Source organism: Mercenaria mercenaria, chromosome 9 (assembly GCF_021730395.1).
Source record: "Mercenaria mercenaria strain notata chromosome 9, MADL_Memer_1, whole genome shotgun sequence".
In the NCBI taxonomy this organism is placed as follows: domain Eukaryota; kingdom Metazoa; phylum Mollusca; class Bivalvia; order Venerida; family Veneridae; genus Mercenaria; species Mercenaria mercenaria.
This window is the reverse complement of record NC_069369.1, coordinates 67,295,256-67,316,966: the sequence shown is the minus strand read 5'-3', so window position 1 is coordinate 67,316,966 and position 21,711 is coordinate 67,295,256. Positions and strand designations below refer to the sequence as shown.

Genomic DNA, 21,711 nt, shown 5'->3' with positions numbered 1-21,711 from the left:
AGCTAATTTAAACGAATTCTTTGTTTTTTATTAATTAACTACAGGGTGTTCCCGTAATTAAATTGGTTTTTAATTTATTTTTTTATTGTTTGTTTTTTTTCTCAAAATGTTTATTTTATTCCATCATATGACTTCCTGTACACGGGTTTTGGACTTCCTGTACACGGGTTTTGTGACCTTCAGACGATTCATATCAATTTTCCAGTGTCTGTCTTAAGCGTTTTTCAGTGCACTATGGTGAGTTTTTTTTAATAATGATAATTGTAATAGTTAAGAATTACCATAAACATATTCACATAATTATTTCTGTTACTCGTCCTCCGTACATTCGTCTTCATCCTCTGAAATGTTAATAAAGATACTTAGATCATCTCAATTTTTTTATAATAATAATAGTGTATATTACAATATATTTAATGTGACATCATCTATTAGAAAACAAATGGCAAAAACCCTGGAAAGAATGTAAAGGGTCAAAAATCAAGAGCAAAAAACCACCATAAAGGATCAGTGGTAGTGGAATACATAACTGATGCTGAGAAAAGGGCACAGACTACGTATAATAGGAAGCCTACAATTCTTAAAAAGGTAAAATTCATTACCTGTGTCACTTTCAACAGCTGTAGCATTCTCTAAAGCAACTACCACTTCCTTATAAAACATCAGCATTTCATTTTTAGTTTTCCCTGCAATATGTATATATAATAACGTGGCTTCAATTAAAAAATTTTTCATACAACACCTTTTAAGTTCTGAAGTATACTTTATACATTTTCATAATAACATAACAACCTAGACGTATTATTCTTGATTCATATGTAGTAAAAAAAGAGACACACGTGCGCGCGAGAATACATTGCACCTTATAGGGTTGTGATAATATTATAGATTCAAGAGTTGTCTACTATGACAAAAGAAGAATTTAGTCTAGACTGGAAGACTGAATCAGGTGTCTGTGGCAATTGGAAAAGTAAGGGATGTTCAATAGGTATGTTTTTACAGTGAAAATAATAATAATAATAATAATGACGTTTATAATTAGAGTAATAAAAAGGTTAGTTTTTAAAAATGTGTTCCATTTCTTTGGGTATTTTCTGTATGTTCTCTATATACGTCAGATATACGCATTTCAGTTTTTAATATTTAAATATTATTAACTTACATTGAAAAATCAACGTGTAAAATTTCATACAAATAGAGCTATTATATTAACAACTGTAGGGAATACTAGTACACCGCATACACCAGTCGAAACAGCGGCAGTGGCACTTGAGGAGTTGCAGCCTTCATCCTCTTTGGTATACCCAGACCCGCCAGAAGTACCAGAAGAGGAAGCTATTCACGAAGGGGAAAAAACAAAATGTGACATTTGTCACAGAATGTCCGCTTCTAATAAAAAAAAAGACCTGTGGCTCAATTGCGAGTACAGGAAGAAATGTGATTTTTGGGTCCATACGCTGTGTGTTGGTATTGTTGCTAAGACTGAAAGTGATTTGGAAGACATCAAATTTTTCTGCCCTACACACATTAAATCGTACATGAAATAAATTTCTAATATTATGATAAAATAAAATAATTTTGTACTGGTTTAATCATTTTACCTCTTATTTTTTGCCACTGAGTCTCTAAAACAAACGCCTCGTCAGTGTTGCCATGTTTGTGAATGTCACTGATGCCTTCCTCTATAATGCTCGTTATCTGTTGTTTGGTCTTTTTTTCAATAGCATGAAACTTTGTACGATCAAGGGGTGTTGTAAATACTGGCGTTAAAGACAACCCCTTACCAGGCACCATTCCTCTTTCAATGGATGCCAGGTATGCATTTAAATTTTCTTCACAGGTTCTTTCAAATCTGATTAAACCCACATCCAGTCTTTCGCCAGAAACTGATGTGTGGTCACTAAATAAAGTAAATATGTGTCCTTTTAAAGACTTACTTTTTATCTCAATAAACATTTTAGCATAAAATGTAAAACGTTAGCTTGCATTTATTACATTATGTAAATGGAATTTGGTTCAGTAACTTAAAACGGTTATTATATAGTCATCACAATATGTTTACGACATATGGTGTCCCATTACTGCCATATCATAAACAGAATAAAAACAACACGCTACTAAAGTTTCAAATGTCTAAACAGCAAGCGATGGAGTATGTGTAAACGACGATGGATAATAACAAATTGAAAGTAGCATAGGTGACAATTTGGCTATGGAGAAAAAATCTTATTTTTTGGTTTTCATTCTATTGTATTCTGATCTGACTCTAACGTGACACCATATGTTATTAAGTTATTTTGAACAGTAAATATAAGTATCATTAGAGATAATTTTGAAATATAGTCCTACGTATCTTAAAGACAAATTTCATATAAAACGTTGTCATTAATCCATCCAGCATTCTATATCGGCCCAATATCAAACCGACGTCGTTGTCTATAACGGCTCGATATCGGCTTCAATATTGGTTGGAAATAAGAATGATGTCGGCCCGACATCGGCAGACGTTATCGGGCCGACATCATAATGACATTGGTCCGATAATGGCAAACGATATTTGTCCATCATCAAAATGATATCGGCTCGATATTGGCAGATGATTGCTTTATCAAAGTTGTGTTAAAATAAACACTTTATAAAATCTCGGAGTAATTTTCTTGAGAACTGATGTGTCTCGCATCATTTGTATGACTCTTATTAATTTTATTGATATACTATTTATACAGTTACGTAAGCTTTATGTATATTCTTAACACTATTAAAATTGTTAAATTAAAATTTTAAACCTATTTATATTTTCAATATTTATTTTTAATTACAAATATTTCTATGGCGGCATTTTACATATAAATAAAAATGCATATTAATTATTACCTCCCTTTATTATATGTAAAATTCTGATAAATACCGTCTACAATTTTGTTTGGAACCTAGTTTTATTAATTCTGGCATTCATCATATTTGCTTAATAAATTAGCACATATAAACAACTATATAACTTTTCAGATTTATCATAATATATATAAAATATAGTTATATTACAGAATCCAATACATGCCAGGTGTCAATCTGACGTACAAAATAGTTACACTGATTGATGTCGATCTACCGATTTAAATATTTTGCGGCACTACAACTGCCGGATGTCGGCCCTACATCGGCACATTTTGCCGACATTCCGACATTATACGTATATCGGGCCGATATAGTCATGCTGGCTGTGAAAGTGTTTATTGTAAATAACATATTTCTTTTATATATACAAATTATGGGAAAAATGTAAAGCACGAAAAGGCAATTAGCAATACATTTTGAACAAACCTATATTCTTCTCTTGCATTGCTTAAATATCTAAGGCTTCTCATTTTCACCCTCCATTCAAAGATTTCCGTGGAAAAATCTCGATGGTACAGAGTATCTAACTCTTCTGGCATGCACATCTCTTTAAATGTGTTTTCTCTTATCTGAATACATTAAAATAATACATGTTGAAGGAAGTAATAACCACTATTTCATTATTACATTATAATATTTTTAAAAAGAGGGTTGATTTAAAAAATAGAAAAATGTTTTAATATTTTTTTTAATTTAAAATTTGGCTTTTACCCCAGTGACTGAGAATGCGTGGTGGTCATGGTGTTTTCAAATAAGTTATTTCAATTTAATATATAGGCAATGCGAATTATAACATACTCAAGGCTGCCATCTTATTTAAAAATAAATCGTCTCGTTTGCCTAAAAACAATGTGTATTATTATATACTTGCGGCGGGCATTTTAAAATATTTTTATTAAGACATGATATGTTTAATTTAAATTTTATCTTACTTTACTATTTATGTACAATGAACTACTATATAAAATATACGGGAAATTCATTCGTCCTTGATATAGTACTTTTAAAATAAATAGCAAGGAGTGATATTTGTGGTCGTCACTTCGTTTAAATAATTAATTTATCTTTAACCGATTCTGAGATATTTAGATTTAAATAGACCGAACATGACCAAATATGGCAGACTAATGTGATAAGAAACATATTTTATGCAAATGTAATAGCATATTTAGAAACAAGATGGCCACCGCGCATGCGTACTACTTGTGGTTAAACCGAACCCTATACTACTTTTGATTTTAATTATTGTATATAATCTTTTTATCAGAATATAAATATTATAGAAATTAACCTTTTCTAGCAAATTCAAATTTCTGCAAACATTGACCCAGTGATGTTGCTTTGGAATGCCTGGAGGTAGCCATCTCTTTGCCCTACGATTGTATGCCTCTAAGACAAAATCACCCCCTTCTCCTTTGCTGATATTGCCAGAAACAGAAAACGACTCATTCTTACATATGAAATCCTTTACTGCTGTTGGAGCTAACACGCGAGTTTTAAAATCTCTGTACATGATCTCCTGATAATTTGTATTATTTAAGCCATAGAACAATTTCATAAATTTACTTTTACCAGCCATAATGTAATCGGTATTATTTCGCCTTGTACCACAACGAAATGCAAATATTGCCAGCACGTAGTTTAAGACGACATCGCACATGAAACGGAAATTTCTATCCTTACAGCTGCCTATGTATGTATATAGACCAGCTACAGTTGGAGCTTCATCTTGTGAAATGTAAGTAGTTAATATTTCATCAATAGTACCGTAAAAGAATATTGTTAAGATCATCCATGACTTATGATGGTTTGTGCATGCCTTACAGCACATAAGTGCACGTGGTGTGCGATAACCAAGCATCTTTGCAAGATCTTGCAGGCAAACGTCCCAAAGAAGTTTGAAACAGGCCTTTACGGCAGTCATTTCTATGTGTCCTAGCCCGGGAACAAGCAATATATCACGTAGATCATCATTTTTTTCGATCAAACGTGATCCTAGAACATAGGGAAGGCCATCACATCCTACACATGTCCATGTTCTGTTATCTCCTACATGACACTGGTCTTGTACATGCTGTCCATGTAAATATAAATACAGTTTCGATATTGTTCATATTTCCTAAAGCGATATAGGGGTTATCATATAAATTAAAATAAAAAATTAACAAATTTCATACTTTGTGCTTTACGTAACTTTAAAATGTATAATTATGTGTAATGTCACATTTACAGGTATAAGTTGAATTTACGGGTAATAAATTTTTTAATATGAATTAGATGAAGCAGAATTATAAATTTTGCCACAGATGTACTTTAAATGACTAGAATTACTCCAAAACATTTACATATATTCTTTGTACATTGTATATTTTCAAAGATAGTACAGCATTACCTTGAGTACTTTTTTTACAGAGTCATATGAGCAAGGGTTAAACAACGCAGGTTCTCCTACTTTAACGTGTGGTTTTTCATCCGGGTGGCAACTGGTCGCCCATGCATAGGGATCCGCAAAGTCTATTTTGTTATTGGACCAATGAACCCTTTAAACAATAACAAATAACAACTTAGAAGCGTTCCAGTGAACTAATCGTGGTATATATATATACATGTTGTTAAGATAAATAAATATGTTCCTTCTTAATTATAGTTAAGTTTTATAATTATTAAATAAATTATGTACTGAAAGAACCATCCGGTTAAAAAGTATGGATGATTTATAGTACACACTTAATGTAAATGTAACAATTTTTTATTATTTTTCTAAACATGGTGTTAAAATAAAACTTTTATCAATTTACATATACGATGGTGTTTAAGTTAATCGTGTTAAACCTTGACATGTGGAAAAAACATCTTAACCCTTGCGCATGCGTTAACTTTTGGTATTGTTCTTGTTTCTTCCTTGTGTTACTTATGTACCGGAAGTCCTACCACCTTATAGTGTGTGGTATTACGCGACTGTGTAATTCCGATTTACGGACTATAAATTAATACCGCTTATAGTAATATACTAATATTTTGCAATTGCATTGTCAGTTAGAATTTAATATAGATAATTATACACAGACGAAAGTAAAGGGTTAAGTGTTTGTACCTCTACATGGGGACATAAGAACACCTCTTTCATATTATTTGTTAGTGTTAACTGTTACATTAACTTACCATCTATCCTTTGCTGTACGTTGTCTGTTCCTTTATTTTCTGTAACGATTGCCTTAAGCCTACTTGCAAGGAAACAATTTCTTATAGTATCAAACTTGCTTTCAGCTTCCTTTATATAATGCCTAATACTGGCAACTGTGGTACTATTATTTTCCTGGAACAACCACTGTCTAGGAGTAAGATGTGGACTTTCCTGTAAATTACTATATAATGCTGGTGTAATGTGCAGAAGCATAGTGATAACAGATGCAGTTGTTTTTGTGTCCAAAGGTAACTCTCCAGTTTCTAGCAATCACCTGATTATTATCAAAAAATGTTATTTGATCACTGTTACGCTCATTTTGCACTGGTTGTTGGGCATTTGCTTTCAGCCAGCGTTGTAAGCTGCTATAACTACCACAAGCTGTTTGTCGATTGTTTAATTGTGCAACAACCTTACTTCCACTTAAATAGTAATTTACAAGATTCTTGCAAAATTGCAAGGGGGCTACGTGTGTTAGGCGTCTGGCTTTGTATATACTGTCAACTGCAGTAACAATACATACTTCTTTTTTAGGATTGTTACCATTACCTGCAGCAGACTTCACAAACCTAACTAAAACATCATTTCTATCATTTAACCACTGAGTGATTTTGAAATTTGACAAATTACCTGGATCTCTATAATCTACACTACTTAAAACACTGTCTTTCTCAATATCACTTGATATTCTTTTACCTATAGCTTCAGCAATATCAACCAGTTCATTCGAATCAACATTATGCAATATGTCATCAATAATTTCCTCTTTTTTCCAACTGTTTTTCCGTTTTGAGGTAGAAAGACTCAGAAAATTAGCATTAACATAGTCTATACAAATCTGACAAATAGCACTGGCATTTCTGGGAATAAGATCACTTTTTTTCATATAGTTAAGGACATCTACTTTTATTTTTTTGTGACGAATTTGGTGGATATAACTGGCATTACCATTACTAAACTGGTCGTGATGTCTACAGGCACATGAGCAAGGCATATTTATGATGAATAAGTTTCACCTCTATGTGACATTGTACACTGCTTTGTTTACAAGTGCACCCCGTGCATGTAATAGTACAAACAAAAGTAAGCGGAATTTATTATGCAATTATTTATTACAGAATTTTCTATGATTTTCATTTTTTTTTTTCAATACATAAAAAAATTACAACAATAGCACATACATTTGCTTACACCCTTACTAATTAACTAAAACAATAGATTTCGTTTAAACTGCTTATTTGTTTACATAACCGACCAAGGCGAACAACTCCGATTGACACAGTAGGAGTTCACAGAAGAAAACAGCGTTGAAAACCATCGATTAATGTTAAAACAGGCGCATATTGTAGGTGTTATTCAAAGGCCCTTGTTTTTTACGCCAAATTTTCTAAAAAAAGTGGAGGTTTGATGTTGACAAAACATTTCATATTGCCAAGTACAAGTGAAAAGCGAGTGACATACGTTCCGTCTACTTTCGATAATTCGGATAAATATGAAAAAAAGACGGTTTTGTACCCTTCTTTTGTTCGATATATAGCTAGAACGAGCTATTTTAGCTCGTTCTAGCTATATAGCTCCTTCGGGCAATGAAACCAGACCTGCTAAACTCTGTCCACACCTGTGCAGTATGTATACCAGAAAATCAATATTTTGTATTGGCAGAATACAGAGTTGATCAATATCTCCATATTAAATCAGGGGTATAATCATTTAATGTGAGGTGATCACATGGTGATAATGATGCTGTGAATGGAGTCGTCTTGATCTAGATTTACAGTTTCACTCTCACTGACTCGATGTTTAGATGATGATGATGTAGTTTTCTTTTCTCTCTCAACCGAGTAAACCCATATGGGCGAGTGTTTACTATGCTGTTATATCTTCTAATGATGCAGTCTCTCTAAGTTGCTGTCTGTAAGATGATTATCTATAAGATGACTGTCTCTAAGATGACTATGTTTGTCTAGAGTTAATATAAGCTGGCTGATGTTGTTATCCTCTACATCTCACGGTATTAATTACTTTATCAACTTTTGATGTAATCTTCATCTTCTGCTAACTTAAGTTGTTGTACTGCACCATTCTAGAAGTGTAAGTTCAGTGGTCTGGTTGATCTGTGTGTCTCTGGCCGATGTGCAGAATGCTGGTCTCCGCAGGTCCTCTTCCATCATCGACGTCCAGCTGGGGGCTGTAGTTAAAATCCAGTTTTACCATTTGGTTTAGATAACGAGTAAATGCCTCGTGATACTTCATTGTCGATTCAGGAGGGTGCTTTTTCTGAACCCAGCACCCAAGCTTGTGACCCAGCATTGTCCATCGCTCCCGGTAACTGTCTTGTCTGAAGTACCTGCATCTAGTAGTCTTCTCCCATCGTTGACAATTGTTGTATTAATCTGGTGGCAATTCCAGGGGGTGTCCACCTGAACCGTCAACCCGGTTCCTGGAGCAAGATCCAGCATCAGATCAGATGACAAACACAAACACAAATTGAGTTCTTTTCCCTTTTTATGGCCATTGTCTTTGCTTTTTGTCATGTGAGCTAACTAGGCCAGGCATTGACCTAGTTAGGGTACTGGCCCAGTTAGCGCTATTATGTGTACTCTCCACGACATGCACATACCAAAGAGCTCAGAGAATGTTTATGACTGCCAGTTCTATTTATTTATCTTTTATTATTGTTTAACAGCCCTATTTGGTATTATTAACAGACATGCAGTCAGTGCAAAGGAAAGATTTTTACAAAAGTATTGACAATTTGATGTCAAAAGGAGAAAGTCAGACTGAGAACAGTTAAACAGGTCCCAGAAAACTCACAAATTAGCTGTAAAGCAAATTCTGACAATATATAGTTAGAAATAGCTATAAAACCAATAACAAGTAAATATATGTCAGTATCAAATATAAAGCAGTCATTATTCCATCCAAATGGTTTATAACACAAAAGATAAACACAAAGAACTGAGATCTATACAGTCTCAATTTCAATACATGTTGCAAATTTCTGCGGTAAATCATTACTAAATTATTCATAAATAATGGTGATTGTCAGAAGTGAAACATTATTCATTGATTTATCCCTAAAAATTGCTGCATTTATTAGAAATGTGAGGGCAAAGATCTTGGTTTTGTGCAATTGTCTTTCATCGTATAAACCATTGGGATGCAGTTACAACCATTTTGTATTTTTGACATATTTTGCATTATTTTTATTGGTTTTTATAGCTAATTCTGGCTATATGTAGCTAGAGTTAGCTATATTGCTAATTTGTGACATTTCTGGGACCTGTTAAAAATGTAAGACATACAGACAAGAGTACTGGTACTGATGATAAACCCGGACAGATGATAAAGTCGAACACCTTGGAAATATTCGATTGCAATCGGTTATTTATAAAATTGAACACACCATGTAATAGTTTCCATTTACAACACCAACGGGTGTAAACAAAAACAAAATTGGTAAATATTCTGTATAAATAAATGACTTACATAAATTTGTATAAAAAATATTTATCCAAAATTACTGGGGAAGAGGGTGTTTTTTTGTGCATGCTCACTGTTGAAACATGAAGACCTGACATTTGTTACTTTTCATGACTTGATCAGGAATGACTGTTGCAGCTTTTTGGGGAAAGTTTCAATATAATAATACCAAGAAAATTTTGTAAATGACAAAGGGTGCGAATTTATCATCAGTCAATGTTCATAAAGTCCCCTTTTTACATATCCCTTTCAGGCCCTCACTTCATGTGAGTTTGCTTACTAAATATAAATTTGAATTATGTATAAGTTTTCAGCAAAGATTAAGCTTTATTTTGATACCGACCATTGATTTCAATTTGCAGAAATAAAAAAGATACAGGTAAAAAACCTCATTTTCTGTTCTTGTTTATCATCAGTACCAGTAGTAAAACCAGGTGAAAAAAACACAGTCACTTTGATACAACTAATTGAATGTATGTTGGTATACTGCCTGCATGAAAGATTCAAGCGTGGGTAGGAGAACAGTTTCAGACTGGAGGTTGTTCCATAAGAAAACAGTACTTGGAAAAAAAGGAAAATTTATAATAATTGGAAACTGTATGGACTTGCCTGTAGGCCAAAGTGTGTGTGTGACGAGTCAGTCTCCTTGGTTTTTCTAAATGATTAAGCTGGGACAGGAATAGCTACTAGTGAATGGACAATTTTGTTAAAGATTATTAACCTTTAGCCTGCTGGCGACAACTGATTTTGCCTTTGCAACCAGTGCAGACCAAGATCAGCCTGCACATCCGTGCAGTCTGATCATGGTCTGCACTGTTCGCTATTCAGTCAGTAAATTTTCAGTGAAAACTCCTTCGAATAACAAATGGTATTGCCCAAATTGAGTGATGGACCAGTCCATTTTAGACATTTAGCAGTCTAAGGGTTAATTTTGCATCAGAGATCTTAAACCAATAGAATTTTGCATATTTGTGACACTGTCATATGTGAAATAGTTGTTATGTATCCATCTGATTGCGCTTTTTAGTACCATTTCTATTTTTTATGCCCCCAAAGGGAGGCATATAGTTTTTGAACCGTCTGTCGGTTTGTCGGTTTGTCTGCAATTTTCGTGTCCGGTCCATATCTTTGTCATCGATGGTGCAGTGCGCAAGACCCAGGTCCGTAGCTCAAAGGTCAAGGTCACACTTAGACGTTAAAGGATAGTGCATTGATGGGCGTGTCCGGTCCATATCTTTGTCATCGATGGATGGATTTTCAAATAACTTGGCATGAATGTGTACCACAGTAAGACGACGTGCAGTGCGCAAGACCCAGGTCCGTAGCTCAAAGGTCAAGGTCACACTTAGACATTAAAGGATAGTGCATTGATGGGTGTGTCCGGTCCATATCTTTGTCATTGATGGATGGATTTTCAAATAACTTGGCATGAATGTGTACCACAGTAAGACGACGTGCAGTGCGCAAGACCCAGGTCCGTAGCTCAAAGGTCAAGGTCACACTTAGACGTTAAAGGATAGTGCATTGATGGGCGTGTCCGGTCCATATCTTTGTCATCGATGGATGGATTTTCAAATAACTTGGCATTAATGTGTACCACAGTAAGAAGACGTGTCCTGCGCAAGACCCAGGTTCGTAGCTCAAAGGTCAAGGTCACACTTAGATGTTAAAGGATAGTGCATTGATGGGCGTGTCCGGTCCATATCTTTGTCATCGATGGATGGATTTTCAAATAACTTGGCATGAATTTGTACCACAATAAGACGACGTGTCACACGCAAGACCCAGGTCCATAGCTCAAAGGTCAAGGTCACACTTAGACGTTAAAGATCATTTTTCATGATAGTGCATTGATGGGCATGTCTGGTCCATATCTTTGTCATTCATGCATGGATTTTAAAATAACTATGCATGAATGTGTGACACAGTAAGACGATGTGTCGCGCGCAAGACCCAGCTCCGTAGGTCAAAGGTCCTAAATTCTAACATCGGCCATAACTATTCATTCAAAGTGCCATTGGGGGCATGTGTCATCCTACGGAGACAGCTCTTGTTTTTTATATTTAGTTAAGTGTGCACACACACACAGTGGGGTGACCATATTGAAGATGAGTACTCTACTTGAGGCCTCACAAGAATTCTGTATGCTGTTGTGCAGATTTTGAGTGTTAAAATAGAGGTCATTTGATTGGTCTATTTCTGCAACTATTATTCGAACATGACAATGTTTAAAAAAATCTGTCCAAAGTAGTATCTTTTAAGTTGGCAGTAATTTGATAATTCAGTTTTGCTTCAGTTTTTCTCCAGTTACACAGGTTTAAACAGACCGAAAGCATTAGCATCTTCTTAAATATAAAAAAAAATTCTGTTTTGTGACAAGATGTAGTGACATTTCAGATCTCTTTGACTGGACCAATGTTTTCATAAAAGTAACAGATCATATGATATATTTCAGTTGTGGCATTCTTGGTCGCTCAACACCAGAACAAACAATTAATTGGATCTTACGGTCTCCTACCAGCTTCATCTTTCTTAGATGATGCAAAAAGGCGAACACGTGGACGAGTGAAGTGGTCAACATTCCTGAAAGTGCCTTCATTGATATGGTTGTTTGACTATGATGAAGTACTGGACGAAGTGTTGGACTACATAGCTTATGCCGGACTTGGTTTATCGAGTTTTCTCATCCTTAATGGAGGAGCTAACTGGTTTATTATGTTTGTTCTGTGGGCATTGTATCACTCGCTTGTTAATGTTGGACAGAGATGGTATGGATTTGGTAAGTATTTGTCCTGATGTTATTAAACTAAGATTTTGAGACCCATCTTAGAATGTAACCTTTCAAATTTTTCCTCAGAATTAGCCAGCCTGATTCTTGAGTTCTTAGACTGGTCTTCAATCTTGTTATTGTAACGTTGTACCTTTGTCTTATAATTGTTCCAGGCTAAGAATTATTTTATATTTTAATCCAAAGTACAGGGATAAAAAAATAGTTCTATACTGAATCAACACAGAGCTTTACCCATAACCTGGAATATGTTTAACTTGTCAGAATTTCACAGAACAGACAGTTAGGTATTAAAATCTTTTATTTGAAGATATTAAGATATGTCTTTTTATATGAGCCGTGCCATGGGAAAACCAACATAGTGGGTTTGCGACCAGCATGGATCCAGACCAGCCTGCGCATCCGCGCAGTCTGGTCAGGATCCATTCTGTTCGCTTTCAAAGCCTATTGCAATTAGAAAAACGGATGCGCAGTCTGGTCTGGATCCATGCTGGTCGCAAACCCACTATGTTGGTTTTCCCATAGCACGGCTCATATGTCTTTTTAACAAGCTTGATCATTTATTGTACAAAGTTTCCATCAGAACTTCAAATAACTGCCAGTTTGTTTCAGCAGTTGAAAAACATGTCAGTTGCAGGTTAGATGTTTGGATAAAGCATGAAACTAAATGTCCCCATATCTTTTTGATGAAATTAACTCAGACTGTGTTATGTTTCTGATGGATAAATAGTTCAAATTTATTTTCGCAATATGTTATTTCAGAGATGGTTAAATGTCCTGCAAAAATTGCAGTGTCAGTGATTGCATCTTTATTGTTTGCATTCCAGGATGCCTTAGGATGGTTCCATATAACATCGAAACTTTGTAAAATTTTCTCTTTGCAAAGATTTTTAACCCTAATCATGCTTGACACAATTGGTTCTGCCTTTGGGACCAGTGTAGATCATGATCAGCTTGTACATCCGTGCAGTCTGATCATGATCTGCAATGTTCACCATTCAACCAGTATCTTTTTGGTAAGCACCCCTTATAACAGTTAATGGTATTGTCCAAATTGAAAGATGGACAAGTTCATTATAGAAATTTAGCAGGGTAAGGGTTAATCTGTCTAACATTGACATTATACTAGGATGGGAATCACAGTTACTGGAGACAGGATTTCTGGCGATATTTTTATGTCCGTTATTTGACATAGATCCTCTGCCAAGATTCACACCAACATCACGAGTTACAATCTGGGGATACAGATGGCTTATTTTTAGAATAATGCTTGGTGCCGTAAGTACATGTATATATAGATTATAGAACTTAAGTCTTTCATTAATTGTAGTCATTAGTTTTATGTAAATATCTCCTCTACAGAATATAGGAATCTTTCAGTGGCTGAAGGTGCAGATGGAAATATCTGGCTTGAGGGTAACTATTTAGGTGGTAACAAGGCTCTTTTTGTAGTGCTTTTTATTACCCTTAAAAGTGGCCTCTGTGCTTTACGGCCAAGTGAATAAGGTGGCTGATTGAATCACTTGCCAGTCACCCCTGTGGGTATGAAGCCTCCATTTTGGCATAGAAATTTTTCATGTAAGGAAGCTATACAGCTATACACACATGCCTGAATTAATACAGAGGAACATGGGGTTTTCTGCCACCATCAAAAGCTGAAAGTTGCCATATGAACTATGCTTATGTTTGTCGATAACCTTTGGATACTAGCCAGCAAAAGAAACTAAATTTATATGACGTAATGGACAGCAGTATTATGTAATTACCTCCCCTACCAAAGAAACTTCACATTAATACTAAATAAACAACAATAATTTCTAACAGTTAATCACTTTTGTCATAAATATATATTTGTTATCAGTTAAACTTGTATTCTGTATCTGTGATTTCTGTCTTTCAGGGACTAAATAATGATATTTTAAGGAAGGCAAATTTTATCTTTCATGACTATCAAATATTTTATTTTTCAGGGACTAATAAAAATAAGGGGAGACAAATGTTGGAGGGATCTCACCTGTATGAATTACCACTATGAGGTATGGCACAATACAGCTTCTGCAGTATCTACTTGCTGTGACAATAAACTGTTGTCATTCATCTTAAATAGTTTTTTGAAATCTCTTATACAAAGTGTTTTGGTATAACTTTCTCTTAGTTTAGACTGTGTCAATATGAGAGCAGAGAACTTCCTATCATCTGGAGACATTAGTCTCGATTCCAAAGTTAAAGGTAAATTTTATTTACCGTTGCTTTGTAAAGCAATGAACGTAAGCACTGTAGAGCCTCTAGGCGAACCTATTTAAAGAACAGTTAAAACCTATTATACCTTACTCCTTGCAAATTAATGATACCTGTTTATAGCTGGAGCAACTGAGGCAATCACAACAAAGTGCCTTGCAATAGGGCACACTGAAGTGGGAGTAGCCAGGAATCATAACTGGAGCCTCTACCTCCCTAGGAAAGCATCTTAGCCCTCTCAGCCAATGTGTTCACCAAGGTGTGACACATTCTCTGTGATTGTTGATAGAAAACAGTATGTCTAGTCTATTCAACCTCCACTGTTGTCTCATGTAGAGTAGTTGAGCTATTTGGAAGAGAACGCATTGATACTGGTAAGGTATCCAGGAGCTTAGGTTAATTGATTGTAGAGTAGTTGAGTTACTTGAAGAGAACCACTGATACTGGTAAGGTATCAGGAACTTAGGTTAATTGATTGTAGAGTGTGAGTACTTGAAAAGACCACTGATACTGGTAAGTATCCAGGAATTAGGTTAATGATGTAGAGTAGTGAGTTACTTGAAGAGAACCCACTGATACTGGTAAGGTATCCAGGAACTTAGGTTAATTGATTGTAGGTTAATGAAGAGAACCCACTGATACTGGTAAGGTATGAACTTAGGTTAATTGATTGTAGAGTAGTTGAGTTACTTGAAGAGAACCCACTGATACTGGTAAGGTATCCAGGAACTTAGGTTAATTGATTGTAGAGTAGTTGAGTTACTTGAAGAGAACCCACTGATACTGGTAAGGGAGCCAGGAACTTAGGTTAATTGATTGTGGAGTAGTTGAGTTACTTGAAGTGAACCCACTGATACTGGTAAGGGAGCCAGGAACTTAGGTTAATTGAACGCTGCACATTGAACAGATATTGTATGATGATGAGGTGAAAATCCAAGTTTTTGGACCTGGCCAAGGTGATATCATTACGATGGTCAGGTCCATAGACTTGGATGTTCACCTCATAGAATATCTTTTTTGGTGAATATCATTTTCTTTGGACCTTCATGTGACCAACTAGCGACTAATGAGTGGAATTTACTAGTCATAAACTAGTATTCAGTTATTGATTCTTGTCCTGTTAGATATGATGTGATATTTCCAGAAGAACACAGTATGGAATGAGGCAATAATCAAGATTTTCTTGTGAATATTTTATCATATCTAATGCCCTTAGAGCCAACAGTTGTTTTATTAAATATTTTAGAAAAACTCAAACATAAAACTTCTGTTTCTTGGTACTTTCAGACACAGCCTGTGCCCAATCCTATGGCTTACTACATGCATCAGACTCCAGACTGGTTCCACAAGTTTGAGACTGGTTCTAACCATTTTGTAGAGCTTGTTGCACCACTGTTACTCTTAATGCCAACTCCAAGAATCTGTAAAATGATTGGTGGAGCTATACAGATACTTTTCCAGGTAAGCCCTGTTTTCCAATGCTGTCTCATTTTAATATACTGTGAAATCATTAATATTCATGGGGGACTAATTTTCGTGGATTTCATGGTTTAGTTAATCCAGGAAGTTTAATCCCAACGAACAAGTAAAATCCCCATTCATTTTATGTTCAAAAGTTGAAATCCATGAATTCATATCCCCACGAAATTGCCATTTTGACCAAAACCAGGAAATTTAATGATTTTACAGTATGAGGTAGCCCATTTGTTAACTCAACCGGGAAAGCACAGATCTTCGGATGAAAGTATTGTAATTTTGATGGCTGGGTAGGATCTGCATGTAGGGACTGGAACAGATAATATATATAAAGACTTCAGTTATCATCTTCTCTTAAGCATGTATGATTTTGAAATTATTTGACAAAAATATTTCTTGGATGATAGTTTAGATTGTCCAGATTCATGAAGAAACATGGCACTTGCTGGCATGCCACTTTTCTCAGTATGTATATACACTGGGACCCCGTTATAACGCTGTCATCGGGGTCCAAGGTTTGAGACCCGCAGATCTAGCGGGGTTAAATTTAAAACGCGGGTTGATCGTATCAGCGGTAAATGCAATACCCCACCCATCGGTAATGTATTAGACGTATTTTTGGACACTGTTTTATGTTAATAAGAAATAAGAATCTTATGAACGGGACATTTATTTACCTTAAATGCTACTGAAAAATACATTAAAAGAATTATAATGCTGTGTCATCTTCTCATTTTGTCGTGATGAAATTGTTTATCCCGGAAGTAAACATGTATAACGCTGTGTGGGGAGTGCGTTGTCATGAGAATTACATACGCAATGCAATTGCACTGGGGGTTTATGTAACTAAAAAAGAAAAAACACGGACAGTCTTAAAAAATAATTTTGAATACATGAAGAAAATCGATAAATAAGATAGAAAATTGTTAAATCGCCGTCGTTAATATACGATATTAAAAAGGGAGAACATTCTCAATATGGCTTTCAGTGCCTCGAATCTTCGCAAATTCCGACGAACCGAGAATGATGATTATGAAAAACGGCTGCATTTTATTACAAAACTGGGCCTGTTGTTCGATTTTTATTCACTCGAGTGTTAATGTCATCCGCTTAATTGGTTCATACTTAAAGGGTTTGATAGTTGACTGACCGATCTTCCATGCTTGTTAATGCAAACAATTTAATTTTGACACGGTACTGATTGCCTAATTGTCACAGGTCTACATGTATTGAAACTTTAACAAAGGCGATACGCAAACAAGTAAGCTAGCAGACGATTATTGATTCATGGAAAGGTGTTAATGTATACAGGTACATGTAGTTTTAACGCTGGTTATGATCAAATTAATTAACGTCCACGGATTTTTTTTTTTTTTTTTTTTTTTTTTTTTTTTTTTTTTTTTTTTTTGATTTTTTTACCCTCTAAAATTTGGGAGCCAAGACGATACAGCATTATAACGAATACCGCGGTATATCAAGTAGCATTATAATGGGTTTCAAGTGTATGTATTGTGAGAACTATGATCCAGACAAATTCTTCTTAGAAATTGCTGACCACATTTTCCAAAACAATTTCACACAATTTTCTCTAGATGACCATTTATCAAGATTGTTCAAATTGAAGTTATTTTGATTTGTTAAACAGCATAGCTGCTGAACCAATTAAAAAACAAATCACAGAAAATTTCCTTACATGACCTTCAACCAGATGTGTTCAAGCCATCTTGATTCTTTAAAAATGAATGGCCACCATGAGCCCATGAATGAATTTCGCCAAACTTGGTCAGAAACATTCTTGCATGGCCCTCTTTCATGTTTGTTCAAATGGTTCTCAACTGTTCTGGGGAGCAGCCAGAGCTAAAAATAGGGAAAAAAAACCTTTTAACAGTTCCTTCTCATGAACTTTGATTTATAATTCCCAAATTTAGTAGAAGCAACCTTTCATAGGCCTTTCTGAAATTTATTAATCCCACGCCACAAGCAGTGGGGGTTTAAAGGAATGGTCTCCGTCTATCCGTAACAATTGTGTCTGCTCCATATAACTAAAACCCCTTGACTCATGGTCAAAGGTGTGAGAGCCTTCCATTTTATGTCAGCTCTGTATCTCCAAAACCCCTTGAAGGATTTTCATGAAACTTGGGTCAAATGATCACCTCATCAAGACGATGTGCAGAACTCATGAGTCAGCCAACAATGTTGGCTCAAGATCAAGGTTTCAACTCAAGGTCAAAGGTTTGAGCCTTACGTTTTGTGTCCGCCCTGTATCTAAACCCCTTGAAGGATTTTGATATGACTTGGCTGTAATATTCCCCTTATCAAGATGATGTGCAGAACTCAAAATTCTCCCATGCCAGCTCAAGGTCAAGGTCACAACTCAAATGTTTGAGTCTTCAATTTCCTGTACCCTCCTTTTTTGCTAACTACTTGAAGGATTTTCTTGAAATTTTGGTGAAGTGCTCACCTTATTAAGGTGGTTTGCAAAACGCATGTGTCAGCCATGCTGGCTCAAGGTCACTATAAGATATACTTCAGTGCTTCCACCCAATACCATCAATCCTTTCACTACCCATAACAGCGGGAGGGGAGGTGGGGGTGATATAGCTGTCTTTCAGACTGTCTTGTTCAAATGGCTCTGCTTGACTTCTCTTATGGGTCATCAGACTAAAGATAGAAAAACATTGTAACAGTTTGATGAATGTGTACTGCATTAATGCATGTACCATATCCAAGTTTCTTGACTGCACTTAGGGAACATCAGAGCTTAAACTAGAAAAAGCTTCATTTCATGCCCTGCTTGATACATCATCATAGAATTTGGTGAGAAGGATCCTTGCATTGACTTACCTAAAGCTCTTTGAAATGATCCACTTGACTGCACTTGGGGGCAGCCAGTGCTGCTAAAAATGGAAAACCTGCATACCACTCCTCTGAAAATTCACCAAACTAAATCTGTAACATCCTTTTTCTCAGATTTGTTGAAATGGTTTCACTACACTGTGCACAGAGTTCATTAGAGATAAACTAGAACAAGTTTTGAGTAACATCCCAAGAATCATTAAATTTGATCTGTAGCATCCTTGCATGACATATTTTTATGCCCCCCTACGAAGGAGGGGTATATTGTTTTGCAGATGTCAGCCGGTCGGTCTGTTGTTATGTAGACCAATTGGTTTCTGGATAATAACTTAAGAACCCTTTGGCCTAAGATCATAAATTGATAGGGAGGTTGTTCATGACCAGATGACCTCTATTGATTTTGAGGTCTTCAGGTGTTTCTAACAACCTCTCTCAGATTTGTTAAAATGATTCTTAACTAAACTTATTCTGTAGCATTCAAGGTCAAAATCAGGTGAGCAACTTCGTGCCATCTTGTCCTTACTGATTATGCCCCCACAAAACAAAGTTTGGGGGGGATATATAGGAGTGAGCTTGTCAGTCTGTCATTTCATGGTTTCCGGACAATAACTCATGAAAGGCTTGACAAATTTAAATAATGTTGGTACACAGGTGTAACATTATAAAATACAGGTCAGGCTGATGACCCCTATTGATTTTGAGGTTTAACTTCGACATTGACTTACTTCTGTGACAAGGCTGTTTTGTGGGGGTATAATTCGTCACTCCTGTGACAGCTCTAGTTCGGGTGGGTGGATGATTTGGCATCCATCGTCCATCTTCCAAGATTTAACATCTTTTGCTGAGAAACAACTTGGGCCTAGGATCTTTAATGAACCTCTTGAAGGATTTCGAAGAAACTTGACACAAATGTTTATGACATTGAGACAACGTGCAGAGCGCATGTTCTGAATGGCTTGCTTCAAGGTCAATGTCACACTTACGTGTCAAAGGTCATATGACTATGTTTCGTGTCCGTTCTGTAACTCTTGAACTGCTCAAAGGATTTTAAAGAAACTTGGCACATTGAGATGACATGCAGAGCGCATGTTCTGGATGTCTACACTTCAAAGTCAAGGTCACACTTAGTGATCAAAGGTCATACCTTCGGGCATATATTGCTCCGCATTGTGGTGCTCTTGTTGTATTTTAATTTACTCCACTCATTTTCATAGTCTTGAACATTCTAAAGTACTCTATTTTAGAAATACCCCAGTGTGTACCTGTTAAAGTATATGTGCATGCATAATAATATACATGCAGGTATAATGTTATGAGTGAATCTATATTACTGCACTTGCAGGCACATGCTAGCTGCAATTAAATATACATGTGCACCTATATATATATTTATATATATATATACGTGTCGACATATAATTATGTCTCCCCCAGGAGACATATTGTTTTTGCCCTGTCCGTCCGTCCGTACGTCACACTTCATTTCCGAGCAATAACTGGAGAACCATTTGACCTAGAACCTTCAAACTTCATAGGGTTGTAGGGCTGCTGGAGTAGACGACCCCTATTGTTTTTGGGGTCACTCCATCAAAGGTCAAGGTCACAGGGGCCTGAACATTGAAAACCATTTCCGATCAATAACTAGAGAACCACTTGACCCAGAATGTTGAAACTTCATAGGATGATTGGTCATGAAGAGTAGATGACCCCTTTTGATTTTGGGGTCACTCCGTGAAAGGTCAAGGTCGCAGGGGCCTGAACATTGAAAACCATTTCCAATCAATAACTTGAGAACCACCTGACCCAGTATGTTGAAACTTGATAGGATGATTGATCATAAAGAGTAGATGACCCTTATTGATTATGGGATCACTCCGTCAAAGGTCAAGGTCACAGGGGCCTGAACATTGAAAACCATTTCTGATCAATAACTAGAGAACCACTTGACCCAGAATGTTGAAACTTCATAGGATGATTGTACATGAAAAGTAGATGACCCCTATTGATTTTGGGGTCACTCTATGAAAGGTCAAGGTCACAGGGGCCTGAACATTGAAAACCATTTCCGGTCAGTAACTTGAGAACCACTTGACCCAGAATGATGAAACTTCGTAGGATGATTGGTCATGCAGAGTAGATGAACCCTAACGATTTTAGGGTCACTCTGTTAAAGGTCAAGGCCACAGGGGCCTGAACATGGAAAACCATTTCCAATCAATAACTTGAGAACCTCTCGACCCAGAATGTTGAAACTTCATAGGATGATTGTTCATGCAGAGTGAATGACCCTTATTGTTTTTGGGGTCACTCCGTTAAAGGTCAAGGTCACAGCTGAACATTGAAAACCAGTTCTGATCAATAACTTGAGAACCACTTGACCCAGAATGTTGAAACTTCATAGGATGATTGAACATGCAGAGTAGATGACCCCTATTGATTTTGGGGTCAGTCTATTAAAGGTCAAGGTCACAGTGGCCTGTTCATGTAAAATCAGTTTTTGGAAATAACTTGAGAACCACTTGACCTACAATGTTGAAACTTAATAGGATGATTGGACATGCAGAGTAGATGACCCCTATTTATTTTGAGGTCACTTGATCAAAGGTCAAGCTCACAGGAGCCTGAACAGTGACTTGAGAACCACTTTGCCACGAGTGTTGAAATTTAGCGGGATGACTGGACATGCCAAGTAGATGATCCCTATTGCAGCCAACCATCAGTGTCTCTTTGACTTCGCTCCTGACGCCTATTGACTTCTTGCCTATAGGACTTTGCATTGGGGGAGACATGC

General features: G+C 36.1%; 2 protein-coding genes and 1 long non-coding RNA gene across 4 annotated transcripts in view; 2 read left to right on the top strand and 1 right to left on the bottom strand.

Annotated features, from left to right (window-relative positions):
• The window catches only part of LOC123547337 (lipase maturation factor 1-like), a 58,135-nt gene that overhangs the window by 725 nt on the left and 35,699 nt on the right, over positions 1-21,711 (top strand). Inside the window, exons 2-5 of the mRNA XM_045334357.2 lie at positions 12,018-12,341; positions 13,480-13,628; positions 14,321-14,386; positions 15,876-16,049. Of these exons, the coding sequence (XP_045190292.2) occupies positions 12,018-12,341; positions 13,480-13,628; positions 14,321-14,386; positions 15,876-16,049 (713 nt within the window). The remainder of the gene's footprint in view (positions 1-12,017; positions 12,342-13,479; positions 13,629-14,320; positions 14,387-15,875; positions 16,050-21,711) is intronic.
• On the bottom strand, positions 228-5,225 carry LOC123543533 (uncharacterized). 2 transcript variants are annotated; one of them, XM_053551630.1, is made up of 5 exons: positions 4,187-5,204; positions 3,322-3,464; positions 1,602-1,900; positions 603-686; positions 228-341 (listed from the first exon to the last, which is right to left on the bottom strand). In XM_053551630.1, the coding sequence occupies exons 1-5, from the start codon at positions 4,817-4,819 to the stop codon at positions 310-312; spliced, it is 1,191 nt and encodes a 396-aa protein (XP_053407605.1). In that variant the 5' UTR covers positions 4,820-5,204; the 3' UTR covers positions 228-309. The 2 variants fall into 2 exon arrangements, with proteins under 2 accessions (XP_053407605.1, XP_053407604.1); XM_053551629.1 differs by lacking the exon at positions 228-341 and having other exon boundaries at positions 435-686; positions 4,187-5,225.
• Positions 314-1,603, top strand: LOC128559562 (uncharacterized). Its single transcript, XR_008372465.1, has 3 exons — positions 314-588; positions 889-988; positions 1,222-1,603. It is a non-coding gene; the product is annotated as an uncharacterized LOC128559562 (long non-coding RNA).

Bases quoted from the DNA above. Each gene is read 5' to 3' on its own strand.
- LOC123543533 (XM_053551629.1), bottom strand. From the start codon at position 4,819: ATGACTGCCGTAAAGGCCTGTTTCAAACTTCTTTGGGACGTTTGCCTG. The intron at 1,901-3,321 runs GTTTGTTCAAAA...TACTTTATTTAG, and splicing joins AATGCAAGAGAAGAATATAG to TGACCACACATCAGTTTCTG. The intron at 687-1,601 runs GTAAAATGATTA...TACATATTGCAG, and splicing joins TCAGTGGCAAAAAATAAGAG to GGAAAACTAAAAATGAAATG.